We start from the raw sequence: 16,063 nt of genomic DNA, 5'->3' as shown, positions 1-16,063 counted from the left end.
TAACTAGGATTTAAACAAGCTCCAGTCTGGATCCTGAACACCTGAGAAGAGATGATGCTGACCCTCAGAGGACCTCAGATGATGCTAACCCTGAATCAACAAACAGAACTAACAATTATTGCTAAATGTGTGACTGCATCATATAATAACTTAATTAATAGTTCATCGTCTAGCTGACTACGTCTTTATTTTTTTTCTAAAATCCTGTCAAATGTGCACAAACTACTAGCTACTACTAAATATTGTAGAAACATAATTTTCTGTAAAGTTGCTTTGTAACGATTTTTTTTGTAAAAAGCGCTATACAAATAAACTTGAATTGAATTGACCCACCATTTCAAAAAACTCCCAGACAGAGGATTCCTCTTTGTTGCTGGCTCCATTACAAGGAAAAAGGAAGAGGTCACAAAAAGCAAACAAATCCAAAAGGGCAATCCAAATCAAAAAGCAGTCCAGTCCAAATCCAAAAAAAAAAAAAAAAAAATCCAAAAAATCTTATCTAATTAATATAAAAATACTATAATAAAACTACTTTAATAATAGCAATATACTATAACCTGATATAATATACAGCCCTAACAAATAAATGACACCATAACGATGACGACACAACTACCTAACTCTGATTCTCTGACTCTACTACAACTGATTCATCTACTCCTGACAACACCTCCTGAGTTTTGAACCCCCTTTATCTGAAACCGACACTCAGACCGAACCAATGACGTGTCCACACAAAGAGAGGCCTCGTTTGTCATCAGTCACGTGATTTCCATGTCATCAATACAAGCCTCGAATCGCGGCTTCATCTGGCACGCCTCTCTTTTCTCGACACAAGCTCCGACGCCTCGGTTCAAATGTCACATCACTACCTACCACCATCTGTCATCCGTGTCCTGTCAGTTCCTCCTGTGTCCACCCTTCGTCCACCCAGGGCTCAGTACTAGGGCCGCTGCTCTTCACGCTTTATGTTACCCTTGGGAGATCTCATCAGGAAACATGATGTTAGCTTTCACTGTTATGCTGATGATACTCAGCTCTATATTTCTTCGCGGCCCGGTGAAACACACCAATTTGAAAACTAATGAAATGCATAGTCGATATAAAAAAACTGGATGACGATTAATTTCTTACTGCTAAATTCTGGAAAAAAAACAGAGGTGTTAATTATAGGACCTAAAATCTCTGCTTGTAATAACCTAGAACACTGTCTAAGACTTGATGGTTGCTCTGTCAATTCTTCGTCATCAGTTAGGAACCTTGGTGTGCTATTTGATCACAATCTTTCCTTAGAAAGCCACGTTTCTAGCATTTGTAAAACTTCATTTTTCCATCTCAAAAACATATCTAAATTATGACCTATGCTCTCAATGTCAAATGCAGAAGTGTTAATCCATGCATTTATGATCTCAAGGTTAGATTATTGTAATGCTTTATTGGGTGGTTGTTCTGCATGCTTAGTAAACAAACTACAGCTAGTCCAAATTACAGCAGCAAGAGTTCTTACTAAAACCAGGAAGTATGACCATATTAGCCCGGTCCTGTCAACACTGCACTGGCTCCCTATCAAACATCGTATATATTTTTAAATATTGCTTATTACTTATAAAGCCCTGAATGGTTTAGCACCTCAGTATTTGAATGAGCTTCTTTTACATTATAACCCTCTACGTCCGCTACGTTCTCAAAACTCAGGCAATTTGATAATACCTAGAATATCAAAATCAACTGCGGGCGGCAGGTCCTTTTCCTATTTGGCGCCTAAACTCTGAAATAACCTACCTAACATTGTTCGGGAGGCAGACACACTCTTGCAGTTTAAATCTAGATTAAAGACCCATCTCTTTAACCTGGCTTACACATAACATACTAATATGCTTTTAATATCCAAATCCGTTAAAGGATTTTTAGGCTGCATTAATTAGGTAAACCGGAACCGGAAACACTTCCCATAACACCCTATGTACTTGCTACATTATTAGAAGAATGGCATCTACGCTAATATTTGCCTGTTTCTCTCTTATTCCGAGGTCACCGTAGCCACCAGATCCAGTCTGTGTCCAGATCAGAGGATCACTGCAGTCGCCCGGATCCAGTACGTATCCAGACCAGATGGTGGATCAGCACCTAGAAAGGACCTCTACATCCCTGAAAGACAGCGGAGACCAGGACAACTAGAGCCCCAGATACAGATCCCCTGTAAAGACCTTGTCTCAGAGGACCACCAGGACAAGACCACAGGAAACAGATGATTCTTCTGCACAATCTGACTTTGCTGCAGCCTGGAATTGAACTACTGGTTTCGTCTGGTCAGAGGAGAACTGGCCCCTAACTGAGCCTGGTTTCTCCCAAGGTTTCTTTCTCCATTCTGTCACTGCTGGAGTTTCGGTTGCTTGCCGCTGTCTCCTCTGGCTTGCTTCGTTGGGGTCACTTAATCTACAGCGATATCGTTGACTTGATTGCAAATAAATGCACAGACACTATTTAACTGAACAGAGATGACATCACTGAATTCAATGATGAACTGCCTTTAACTATCATTTTGCATTATTGACACACTGTTTTCCTAATGAATGTTGTTCAGTTGCTTTGACACAATGTATTTTGTTTAAAGCGATATATAAATAAAGGTGACTTGACTTGACTTGACTCCAGCATGAATGAAGTGTTTAAAAAAGGGAGGAGACCGAAAAAAACTCTGGGTTTACTGAAGAAAACCTGCTCCTGACCAGGTTAGGTTCATAGAGTAAGCTAGTATGGTAACTGACTCACAGTATAAGTTAGGTCTCTTTCAGAAATAGGCTTCACTTACCCTGTTTTCTCGGGTTTAACAAACTTCCCATTCTGAAACAGAAAACCTAGAGTTTGCCTCATTTCAGGGTTACCATACTCAGAGTTTCCACTTAACCTCCTTTGTGAAACAGGCCCCAGGTCACATTCAAGAAACTTCTTCTTTTTCTTCTTTATTTAACAGCGGTTGGCATCCATCTTAATGGTGCATTACCACCACCTTCTGTTCCAGAGTGTGGACCAGTCAGTAGGTTTGCATCACAAAATTCTATACTAACTTAGGGAGACAAAACAATAAATTACCTTTACCCTTTTTCCATTATACCCTATAATATAGCCCAGTATCCCTTAAAAAAATCCAACAACTCTCTCACCTGTGCTCTAACATTCATTTTTAATATTGTATTTAAAGTGAGATTATGTACCCCTAATTCCTTCAGTTTATTATCCATTATCATCCTCTCCCTTTGATATTTCCTACAATATAGAATTACATGCTCCACCGATTCCTCTTCCTGGCACTCCTCACACAATCCCTTCTGATGTTTCCCTATCATTTTGAATGTTTTATTTAGAGCATATTGTCCCAGCCTTAGTCTTGTTAGTACAGTTTCCTCTTTCCTGTCTCCACTTCCTACCTTATTTACCTTAATACTCTTCTGGATATGGTATAGATGTCTCCCTTTGTCCTCATTATCCTACAATTCTTGACACTTTTTGTAATTTTTTTTCCCAGATTATTGATTTCATTTCTGCTTTACTGACTCTTATTTTCATTTCTAGACTTCCCTTCTTTAAAGCATTCTTTGCAACCTTGTCCACTTTTTCATTCCCTTCCACTCCTATATGTGCTGGGACCCATGAAAATGTAACTATGTTATTCGTGTGATCCATTAAAGGATTTTATACAGTATATCTTGTCGACTTTTGGAATTCAAAGACATTAAACTATCAAGAACTGAAGCGGAGTCTGTGCATATTATGATTTTGCCTATTTTAGATTTTTCCCCCCACCGTAATGCAATTAAAATTGCAACCATCTCCACTTCATACACTGCTAAATTATTAGTTGTTCTTCATCAAGAAACTACATCTCACTATATAGCTACGTGATTACCTGACGTATCCACCCACCTTATGCAATCAGTGCGCCATTTTTAAAGGGGCCACACAGACTATTATTTAAGGGGTAATCCCACTACACAGTGATGGTAATGATTTTAAATTAAATAGAGAAATGCAAATTCAGATGAGCTACGGTGACATATCTGGGAAAGATTGTTGGGGGTGGTCAAGTTCGGCCTATTATAAATTAAATAATTGTAAAAAAATGTCAATGTTACTCATGTAATGTTACATAATAATGCAATGAAAAAAAAAACCAATAAGTAGCCTTACTTAACTTTGATTTTGCGAGTACTAATAAGGTAGCACAGGTAAACAACCTTGCTATTAAAGCATGTGGTTCACCTGCAAACATATCATTAGCTAAATGAACACAGAGACCTCAATACATGGTACACCATACACAATGACGGTAACAATCAGTGAATAGTGTTTGAGTATAAATGGGTCATTTTGAGTAGAAAATGAACTCCAGGTGTCACAACACTTTGCTCACGGAGAACAAGAGTGACTTGACTTGACTCATGAGGTCTAACTGTGGTTTTGCTTGACTCATGGGTGTTAATGGTGACTTGACCTGACTCAGGACGGTCAATGGTGATTTGACTAGACTCTGGGGATCTGTCCTGGGGACCTGACCTGACTCTGGAGGGACCACGGGGACCTGACGCGACTCTGGAGGGACCACGGGGACCTGACGCGACTCTGGAGGGACCACGGGGACCTGACGCGACTCTGGAGGGACCACGGGGACCTGACGCGACTCTGGAGGGACCACGGGGACCTGACGCGACTCTGGAGGGACCACGGGGACCTGACGCGACTCTGGAGGGACCACGGGGACCTGACGCGACTCTGGAAAGTCTCCTGTGGCTGCCATCTTGTGCTGTGATGCTGGGCTGGTGACCCTCTTGTGCAGTCGCGCTGGGCTGGTGGCCATCTTGTCTGGAGACACAGGCCTAGAGTCGGCCATCGTGTCTGGAGGGACAGGTGTGGCTAGGGTATCCCATTGAGGACCATGGTGTAGGTACCTGGTGAACCCCCAAAAGTCCAGGATCACCAGCCACTTCATCTCCCACTCAGGCACAGGGTCATCCAGGCAGGCATTAAATAGGTCCTTCAGTGCCTCATCATTAGATCCCAGCCCTACTGCCATCTTTCAAAAAAATCAGAGCTAAACCACCCACCTCACTCCCCTTTTGATGGAGGGTGGTTAGGTTCAAGAGCCTCCCCCTCCGCTCCTCCATGGTTGCTGGGGAACGGATACGAAATCCCACACCACTGGATCTGGGCATGATGGAATCCTTCTGTAACGAATAAACACACAAACAGAGATCCAGTAGCAGTGTTTTAATAGGGTAATCAAAAAATCAAAATCCAACAGGCAAAAGGTCAAGAACAGAAGAGCAGTCCGAAAAACAAGAAAAACACTAGGGAACACGAGAAAACAGGGTGACATAAAACAAGGACTCCATAAAACAGATAGAAACAAACCAGGTATATATGGACAGGTGAAAACGATGAAAGTGGGAACAGCTGAGTGCAATTAACAGGTGCGCAATTAACAGTGATGAATCAGACAAAGGCTTGTGGGAAATGTAGTGCCTGCAGTGGGGTGACTATGGGGAAGTGAGACCACTAGTGGACACCCAGGGAAACACAGACCAGACACTGTGACAGATGCGTAATGTGTGTCACATGACACACCGCAGCCACAATAACTGTGAACTTATTTCACCTCTATCTTTCAATGCAGTCCTTGCATTGGCACATGGGGTGGTGTAGTAGTTTATCCAATAAGAATTGTACACTACATCATATAGGGATGTCTAGCAAATAAAGGGCCAGCAAATGAAGATTTCATCTGAAATTTATACAGAATGGAAGTATGGCAGGTAATTCTGGAAGTATTAGGCGTACACTTGGCAAAGGATACCTCAACTCAAACCAATAGGACAGACTGAACTTAATAACCTTCAGGCCTATAGCCCCCGTCCTGTCAAATTCTTGATTATTCATACTGTCATCAGTTCACAGCAGTGATTAATTAACGACTTCATCATTAAATGAGTCACAAATGTGCTTTTATTACATTTGGTGCTCGGCAGGGGCGGAGCAGGGTGGGCGGGTGGGTTGTTTAATGGGGCTTAAGCCCCGAATGTTTTGTCAAAAGCCCAGAATCTTTTAGTTAAAAAAAAAATAAATAACTTCAACTTTGTTTCATTTCCTCTCAGTCTTTCAGACTGGAGCTGCAAAAAAGAAAATGAAACAAAAGCTCTATTACTGTTCGGGGTGGTGGACGGTAATGCATCGCGCATCACTCAGCTTGTTAGCCAACTGCCAATAAAAACTAACGAAGAATATAAATCTTCTTCTTCATCGTTATCATTAGGGCCTGGTGGGCTTTTTATTTCACCGGCATCGTAGCGAGGTCACTGGCTAAGCAGCTGAAATTAACATTATGGGCTTTTACAAGGAATTTTTTTAAAGGAACACTAACAGTAAACCTCACTGGCCAGAGAGATTTAAAATCAACGTCAGTCGATTTGGGGGGTTACGTTTTCTCGTAAAACCAAAACACACAGCTTGTATCAAATTTGAAAGTTATCTCAGGGCATGTTTTACAGCTAATCTCGGCACATTAGTGGGATAAGAAGAGAGATTAATTGAGAAATATAGTTGGAGAACAATTATATCAAAATAGAGTGTTGGCTTTACTGGGTGACTTTTTTTTACTGAGTAACCATCATCATTTTCCCAGATGGTGTATAGATTTTTAGGCATTCTATTATCTCAAACAGCCTGAAAAATAGTGCATTTAGCTGACATACCCCCCTAGGTTTGGGCTAAGCCCCGAATGTTTACATCGTCTGGCTCCGCCCCTGGTGATCAGTTTACAATATACATATTAAAGCAACTTTATTACTCTGTTTATTAAAGATTCAAAAAATTATGTGTGTCTGATCTAGTTTTATAACCTGTAGATGAAAAATAAATAAATAAGTGCAAATATAATAATATGAGATTTGTGTGCGTTTGAACATCAGAAAGAGGATTTCCAGAGTCTCTCTATTGTTTAATATCACACAGAGACACTGAGGATTCATAATAAACTGTAAATCCAGCACAGAGGGGTTCAGTGAATGTGGTGTTGAGTGTGTGTAAGTGTGTGAGTGTGTGTGTGTCAGAGACGCTGTAGAAGGACAGAGAGCCGGCCGACACGTCCACATACACTCCTACTCTCTTAGAGGATGAAGCGTCAGCAGGTATTTCTGTGCTGTTTTTATCGTGCCAGACAGTGAATCTGTCATCAGAGCAATCCAGACTCCAGGATTTGTCATTCCATCCAAACATACAGCCTTCTCTCACTCCTTTCCTGCTGATTCCTTTATATGAGACTGATATATCAGCATTATCTCCGCTCCATTCAGTCTCCCAGTAACAGCGTCCAGTCAGAGTCTCAACACACAGAACCTGAGGAACATCATCAAATCTCTCTGGATGATCGGGATACTGCTGATGCTCATACTCATGTGTGATCCTCCTGTTCTCATCAGACAGCACGAGTCGAGTGTTTGCTGTGTTTGGATCCAGTGTGAGATCACAGGCCCCTGAACACAAGAAGACAGTGTGCATTTACAGCTTTGATTAGTCCAAACTGTCCTCATTATTTACGAAAGTCCTCACTAATAGTGAAAGCTGTTCAACAGCGACTAGTGATTGGGATCTGAACTTGATGCGGACATGAAGGAAAAAACATATATATTGCACAGATGATTTTCTATCATATTATGCACCTATCAATTTATATAGTTTATAATAATAGGAATAATTATTATTATTTTGTGTGTGTGGTGCCCTCTACTGACCAGCTTTCACTGAAATACATATACAAATGTTTTGATTATTAATGTGTACTGACAAAAACAAAAAAATATATATTTCATCAGTGGACTAATGTTGATTTTTAATAAATTAATTGACTAAACAAGTTGTATATTAAAGTTTGACCCATTTAAGAAGTATCAAATTATTATTGTCTTGTTTTATGAAATAACAGGTGAATTAAGTTATGCATTATACAACACTTTATGCAGTTAAATGTTGTTTAAAGTGTGTGCAGTTAATGAATGGTTTAACCTGTTAATTGTCACCCCGTCCTGTACACGGGACGCCTACGTTGACTATACTATATTATAATCAAATCTAATCTAATCTTGACAAACTATATATCGTTGGAAAGGTCTAAGACTCCCAAATATATATTTTACCAATATTTTTTGTTAAAAATAATGTAGGAAAAGTAATAGATTAATTTATGACAAGAGTGCACCTTCAGAAATCTACATTACAAAAGGAGCTTTGACCTTTGTTTAAAAAAAAATACTTCCTTGTTGCCTTTTTCTCTATCACATTTTAGAAATCATCAGAAGTTATATATCACTTGAAAACATAAAATCTCAAAATTCATCCTTAGACATTGCATTACCATGTTAATGGCACATCAGAATCATGTTACAAAATGTTTTCAGTCATGAATTATAAAAATTTAGGTTTGTATCATGCACATTCAAGTCTATCTTCAAAAACGTGAGTTACAGTTAACAGGTTAAATTTAAAATTCACCTTCTATTTATGTTATTTATTAATATTATAGCATACAAACATTAAAGTAGTTTACTCAAAATACAGTAATGGTTTAAAAATATTTACTGTAATCAGGAAATACAGGGACATGATGTAAATTAAATTACAACAACACAGCTGTACATATTACAGTAACTGGTTGCTGTAACCCTGCTGTCGGTATTATGCTTTACAATTTACAGGAATTTGTTTTACAGTGTACGCCTACATTAGTGTTAATGTGACATAAACTTGTACACATTCACTTGTTGAACATTCCCCACAACTAAAATAAGTCAAATCAAGTGCAACATTTTTAAATATGAAATATTTAAACTCTGGTCGTATAAAAATATTTTATGGAATGTCAGCCATATCTTGTTCTTAAGAAAAAAGACAGGTTTTTATTGCTAGTTAATAGATTACACCATTAGACTACTTTGATCATTGGCCATTATAGATAACATAATGCTAACATACACAAACAATATATAAAGGAGCAAGATGCATCTTCTACATAACTATATCATGAGATATTACGATTACCAAATATGTGTAACACATTTGGGAATATTTTAAATAAAAAAACAAAATTAATATATATATATATATATATATATATATATATATATATATATATATATATATATATAAAATTTATACTAAATATATATATATATATATATATATATATATAGTGTGTGTGTGTGTGAGAGAGAGAGAGAGAGAGAGAGAGAGAGAGAGAGAGAATTTGTGTGAGATAAAGTGTGTGTATTTGTAGACCTACACTTTCGTGGTCCTGCTCTCATCCTGATCTCTCCTCCATGAGCTAAACTACAAACACACAAACACACATTATTGAAGAGCTGCATCATTTACACACATTTAGTATGTCAGCATTAAGTCAAAAGTACCATCAGACACTGGAAAGTACAACCCGCATTCACGCAACATCAATCGGAGTATACTTTGACAGGCTACACATTTGTTTAAGGGCTGGAATGTTTACCGGTTTCATGATAAAATTTCCCTCGGTTAGTATTATCATTTCGTATTTTAATTATCATTATAACTGTACATGATTAGCACGATTTGAACAGGCGTTCTACAGTGGTACCCACAGAACAAAGTCTTTTTACATTTTAAAAATAACATGATAATACTGATAACAGTAATAATTTAGTTCAGTAATTTTTCATACCGTTACATCTTCGACTGTATGCATACACTAGTGCAGAGGTTTACAAACCACTGTGCCACGGTACACTAGTGTGGAAAATGATCAAAAACTTCCTCTCTCTGTTATGTTTAGTTATTACGATTTTAAATCAATTCTATTATTTATAGTTATGTCAGTTTGTGGGTTTAACAAATATTTAATCAACAAAAAGCATTCACAAGAGCTTGTGACTTAACCTTGTAATGCCATTGAATTCTCAAACTATGTTCTGCAAACATACTTTTATTTGATTTTTTAATGTTACTTAGCTAAATGTTGACTAGTCTATTGTTTGCAGTAAAATGTCTCCATGTATATTTTGTTGAGTTTAACTGGTACGTTTACTCCATACTTTGGGCTGCAGTGTTTGACATACTTGAGTATCTGTAGTTTATAGTCTGGATCCTGCAGTTTGTGTTTGAGCAGCTGGACTCCTGATGGTCCCGGGTGATTGTAGCTCAGATCCAGCTCTCTCAGGTGTGAGGGGTTTAAACTCAGAGCTGAAGACAAATAACTACAGCCTTCCTCTGACACCATACAGCTTGACAACCTGCATACACAAACAATCAGATCATCTACAGTCACACACAGTCAGATCATCCACAGATGAGGGCACAGGTACTGGGGGGTGCTAGATCACTGACAGGGAGCTGGGTAATTCAGGGCTCCAGACTCAATCTTCCCACTAATCGCTCTTTTGTGATTAACATTTTCAGTTGCTCTCAGGAGCACAGTTCTACAACATGGGATTAATCATTGCATGCTGATGTACTTTTATCATACTTTATAGTTATTATTTGTGATTTGAATTTTGTGAACGGCAGTCCCTCTTTTGCTCTGTTATAAGCCTGCCTTTCACTTTCGATTTTGCGATCTTATGTTTTACATATACAGTCTTTAATTTTGTAGTTCATATGAAAAGGTGCATTTATTTATATCAGCCTAGTCACTAGTACTGTATATTAATAAATATTTGAAATGTCTTATTTCCCTCCAACACATTCATTATCACTTTGCCGATGCTTTGATTTCTTTATGCATATTAAAGTATGGTTAATATATTATTATATTAATACATTTAATATAATGTGCGACAAGTTGATTAGAAAAATCTTTATTCAGGGGCAAAATAACTTAGCACAAGGAAGTTTTTTTAATAAATGTTATATTGACATTATGGAAATGCAACAGCTTGGTTCAGATCATTTACAGACACACACATCAGATAATCCACACACACACACACACACACTCACACATGTTTGTTTTTGTGAAAAGTGTGTTCATCCCATAGGTGTAATGGTTTTTATACTGTAGAAACTGTATATTCTATCGCCCTTCACCAACCCTACACCTAACCCTAACCCTCACAGGAAACTTTGTGCATTTTTACTTTCTCAAAAAAACTCATTCTGTATGATTTATAAGCGTTTTGAAAAATGGGGACATGGGTTATGTCCTCATAAGTCACCCTCTCCTTGTAATACCTGTGTCATACCCATGTCATTATACAGAGTTGTGTCCTGATATGTCACAAAAACACACATCATATTGTGATCAGTTGACTGTAAATGATCTCGTATATGTTCTTAATACCTCAGTATCTGCAGACACACACACACACACACACACACACACACACACACTGTGATCAGTTGACTGTAAATGATCTCGTATATGTTTTTAATACCTCAGTATCTGCAGCTGACAGTTCGGACTCTTCAGTCCATCAGAAATAAACTTTACACCAGAGTCCTGCAGGTCATTGTTACTCAGATCCAGCTCTCTCAGGACACAGTTTGAGGATTGTAGAGCTGAAGACACAATTTCACAATGCTGATCTGAGAGACCACAGCCAGAAAGTCTACAAGAGATGAAAATAAATAAATAAATAATAATAATAACAAAACAACAAAGACATTTACAGAGAGCTGTCAGTCTGCAGGGAAAGGAGGATTTAGCAGACGCTTTTATCCAAAGTGACTTACAAATGAGGAAAATAGGAGCAATCAAAACCAACACAAGAGCAGCAATACAAGTGCTATCTCAGTACACAAAGCGAGTTGTTATTTATGTATTTTCATGATACTGTTGTGAATGTTTAAAGGGAAAGCACCTCTGCAGCGCGAGATTGTTGACTAGAGTCGTTTCTGCATGCTTCAATAAATCGCTTTTCTCTGCATACAGACAAATACATTTTATTTATTTGGATATTTAAACAAAAATTATAGACAAGATTTTAAAGAATAATAATTTAATGAAAACCCAATTTTGACCAAAAAAATAAATAAATTGACATTCAACATAATTTTTTTTAATAATTAGTGAAGATTAAATGTGATAATGCTATATTATTATTATTATTATCATTAATAATACCAGTACTTCATTTCATTATTTTATCTTCATTCACAAGTGAAACGTCTCAGTTCCAGCTTTACTGATCAATGGTGTCGACCGCCCTTTCCTGCAGCTGCTCTTCAATCTCTTACTGAAATCTCATTTTTAAGAGCGTTTATTTTAAAGCTGCCAGATTCATTATTAAATACGATACTTTAGTTGATGATGAAACACTCACAGGGCTTTCCTGCAGTTGATCACAGCTGGTATCAGTCTTCTTCTCCCCTCAGCTGATGTGTTGTATTTCATGGGGTTCAGTTCATCCAGCGGCTCTTCTGACATCTGAATCATGTAAGCGATTATTGAGCAGCGAGGAGGAGAGAGTTTCTTCTCTGAGTGTTTGTCTGATTTCACAAACTCCTGAATCTCTCTGAACAGAGTCTGGTCTTTCACTTCCAGCAGACAGAGGAACAGATTGATGGACTGAGCAGCTGAGAGACGATAACTATCATGTGCATCTTTGATCATCTCTTTAATGTCCCGTGTGGTTTCTCTGATGCTCCTTGAGCTGTTCTGTGTGTGTGTCAGTAGATCCTGTAAGAGTCTCTGATTGGACTCCAGTGAGACGCCCAGCAGGAACCGCAGGAACAGATCCAGACGTCCATTCTTACTCTTGAGAGCTTTATTCACTGCTGATCTCAGGAGATTATACAGAGAGACATTAAATCTGTAAGATCTGAATTCATGCAGAAAGAACTGCAGTGGCTCCATGCTCTTCATTAAATAGCAGTCAATTACATAGAGAGCAGCGAGAAACTCCTGAAAGCTCAGATGAATGAAGCTGTAGACTTTCCTCTGATGAACCACAGATTCCTCCTTAAAGATCTCAGAATACACCGAGGCGTCAGTGACGTCTATGCCGCTCTCAATCAGGTCCTCCTCATAGAACATCATTCATCAGCTTTGACATCAACACAGCCACTGATGAAGTCTCAGTCACATCACAAACTTTCTGAGCGTCTGAAAACATCAGTGTGATTCTGCTTTCATCCAGACCATCAAAGATGAACACAACTTTACACTCCTCATAAATCTGTGAGTCCAGACCTTGAAGTTCAGGATGAAAGTCCAGCAGAAGTCTGTGAAGACTGTACTGATGATCTCGGATCAAGTTCAGCTCTCGAAATGGAAGCACAAACATGAAATCTACATCCTGATTGGCTTTTCCCTCGGCCCAGTCCAGAATGAACTTCTGCACAGAGACGGTTTTTCCGATTCCAGTGATGCCTTTAGTAAGAACAGTCTTGATCTGCTCTTTCTCCTCAGATCCTGCTTCAGCGGAGGCTTTAAAGATGTCATTGCAGTAGATTGGAGCGTCTTGTGAGTGTTGTGTTCTGGCTGTTTTCTCCATCTGTAAAACCTCATGTTCTTCATTCTCTCCTTCTCTCTCTCCCTCTGTGATGTAGAGCTGTGTGTAGATGCTGTTCAGTCCCTCACACAATCTCTCATACTTGTTCTTCATGCTGGTTTTGTGCTGCTCTTTGACTCTCTGTAGTTCCTCATTCACTGGTTGGATATGTTTATTCAGGGACGCTGTGACGCTCGTGTTGTTCAGACAGAAGACAGAGGCGGCTCCTCGAGAGATGCTTCTATCTCGAAATCCTCTGCTGACATATCAGAAGAACAACAGAAGATAAAACACATCTAAAATTAAAGGATGTATAAAAATCTAAATCAGTTCAGTCTAGTCTAGTATCTATTTTCTGTAAAATTTAAGTTTACCTGTGAAGTGACAAGTGAAAGTGAAGCGACATACAGCAAAGTATGGTAACCCATGCTAGAATTATTCTCTACATTTCACACACACCGCAGTGAACACACACCCGGAGCAGTATGTAATACAATTCTATAATATTATAATTATATTAATGTAATATAATGTAGGTGCACATGTTCTCATTGTGTCAAGTCCTGTCTATGTGCATTAAGTTAGAGGTCAGTGCAGCCACTCCTCGTTCTTGCTCCAAGAGAGAGTCTTGAACACAGGTCTCGATCACGGTTTATAATGGAAATTTTCTCATAATTCACAAGTAGTTGAAAACATTAGAGATATTGCTAGTAATCAACTGGACAGAATAAATAACACTAGCCTAGTGGTTTTTGGATATTTTACTGCAAATATCTTACAAATTGTACCTTTAATATAAATGGAACGGGGAATTGTTAGGCAAAACTGGAACCAGAATCAGAACCGGAAAATGTTGTACAATACTCAACCCTACATAGCACACAATCAAGTGTCCAAAAGAACTAGTTTGGTTCAGACTGGTGGTACAAGCTGCCATGTACTGTTATGTAGCTTCACACTGAATCATGAATGCACAGTATCATCAGCTCATCGGTTTTCAAATCGAACATTTGAGTGTAGAGTGTACCATTGATTCAAAAACTGAAAAACTAGTTCTTGATTTGAGAACGGGAACTGCTCCAGCAGTAGGTTCACTGAACACATGCTCAGTCCAGCTGCTCTGCTCGTACACATCATCACTTCTCTTTTCACAGCAGTTCAGTCAATGTACTGTAAGAAGTGACTGAATAACTCTGGATATTAGTTTATTTCACATCACAGGGAGTGTCAGGCATGTTTATAAACCAAATAGTTTAAGTAATTTGTGGATTAGTGTGTGCTGGAGACGCCAACTGTTTCAAACTAAAAGATTCTAAAAGAAAATGCAGAGCACAAATTCTGAGTATGGATCGCCATATACAATACACTACAAGTCAAAAGTTTGTAATATTTCTTAAGGTTTTTTTTTTTTTTTTTAAGAAGTCTCTTCTGCTCACCTCAGCAAGAATAGAAATATTGAGAAATATATTTACTATTTCAATTAACTGATTTCTTCCAGTCTTCAGTGTCAAATGATCTTCAGAAATCATTCTAATATTATGATTTACTGCTCAAGAAACATTATTACTATGATTATTATTCACAATATTACTGCTTTTGTTGTATTTTGGATCAAATAAATGCAGGATTGATGAGCAGAAGAGACTTCTTTAAAATAACATTAACAATCTTACCTAAATGTCACAATTAGTCAATTCTAATACAGAACACACTATTGCTTTATTAGGCTGTTACTCATTATTTTTGTGTTACTCTCTGATCAAGCTCCCTCCCTCTCTGTACAATAAACCCACCTGGATATCTGTCTTTGCTTAAAATAAAATGTATGTAACTTTAGATTTGATATTGATGTCCTTTAGGACAGTATTCTGAATGATGATGATAATGGGGCGCTAACCGATACTAGCAGTTTAATACTCAACTAGGTTAATAAAGACACAACTCTCCAGCATATTTACAGATGAAACAGATCGACCAGGTCTCGGGAAGTCTCCCCGTGCTCCCGAAGGTCAGTCTGGGCCTGTTTGTATTATGGGGTTTAATGAGCGAGGTACGTGTTGTTTGGGAAACGCAGGAGAGCCCTGGGAATGCAGACCTCCACATTGAGTCTGTTTTTGACTTACAACTTATCAGTTCAATCATCACTTCATGTTTACCCTCACCTGGGGTCAGAGGTCACTAGATCATTATTGAATTTAGGAGGATCTTACTGCGTGGATCTGTCACTCTTCAGAGACACACAGCTGGGATCCGGAGATGAAGATCTCTTCCTCTTCCTCGTCCTCATCCTGAAGATCCTGACAAACACACAGAAATCAATCTTCCTTTAGTTCAGTCTGCTGTTTCACTAATTATAATCAGGGCTTCAAGAATAACTGATGAAAGTATAATGGTCAGTGAGTGTGATTATCAATTAGTTGTGTCTGAACGCTGAACACAGTCACCCATCTGTCAGTCACATCACTTTATATCAGTGAATAACACATTTATAAAGGACAAACACATGAAAACAGCTGCTGTCAGGGGGATGCAGGAGCAAGTCGTCTGATACATCA

General features: G+C 38.4%; 2 protein-coding genes across 9 annotated transcripts in view; both read right to left on the bottom strand.

The window, feature by feature from the left end:
* LOC127952144 (NACHT, LRR and PYD domains-containing protein 12) overlaps window positions 1-16,063 on the bottom strand; it is a 91,100-nt gene that overhangs the window by 72,446 nt on the left and 2,591 nt on the right. For 2 of the 8 annotated variants that reach the window (XM_052550462.1, XM_052550467.1), the window contains exon 3: window positions 15,719-15,805. The exons of 4 other annotated variants lie outside the window; for them this stretch is intronic. In XM_052550462.1, coding sequence (XP_052406422.1) covers window positions 15,719-15,805 — 87 coding nt within the window. Of the gene's footprint in view, window positions 1-13,520; window positions 13,768-15,718; window positions 15,806-16,063 lie in introns of all 8 variants that reach the window. 2 more of the 8 variants (XM_052550466.1, XM_052550470.1) reach the window with 2 other exon arrangements.
* LOC127952165 (NACHT, LRR and PYD domains-containing protein 14) lies at window positions 6,925-13,175 on the bottom strand. The gene is made up of 5 exons (XM_052550528.1): window positions 12,339-13,175; window positions 11,451-11,624; window positions 10,137-10,310; window positions 9,329-9,375; window positions 6,925-7,526 (listed from the first exon to the last, which is right to left on the bottom strand). The coding sequence occupies exons 1-5, from the start codon at window positions 13,052-13,054 to the stop codon at window positions 6,985-6,987; spliced, it is 1,653 nt and encodes a 550-aa protein (XP_052406488.1). The 5' UTR covers window positions 13,055-13,175; the 3' UTR covers window positions 6,925-6,984.

This window comes from Carassius gibelio, chromosome B3 (assembly GCF_023724105.1).
Source record: "Carassius gibelio isolate Cgi1373 ecotype wild population from Czech Republic chromosome B3, carGib1.2-hapl.c, whole genome shotgun sequence".
Classification (NCBI taxonomy): Eukaryota; Metazoa; Chordata; class Actinopteri; order Cypriniformes; family Cyprinidae; genus Carassius; species Carassius gibelio.
The sequence above is the reverse complement of the archived record's forward strand: the minus strand, read 5'-3'. Positions and strand labels throughout refer to the sequence as shown.

What these genes read in the sequence shown, in the direction of transcription:
- LOC127952165 (XM_052550528.1), bottom strand. Translation starts at nt 13,054, where the DNA reads ATGATGTTCTATGAGGAGGACCTGATTGAGAGCGGCATAGACGTCACT. An exon ending in ATCAACTGCAGGAAAGCCCT is followed by an intron (nt 11,625 to 12,338) that starts GTGAGTGTTTCA and finishes CATCTCTTGTAG; the next exon opens with ACTTTCTGGCTGTGGTCTCT. An exon ending in TATAAACTACAGATACTCAA is followed by an intron (nt 9,376 to 10,136) that starts GTATGTCAAACA and finishes GTGTGTTTGTAG; the next exon opens with TTTAGCTCATGGAGGAGAGA.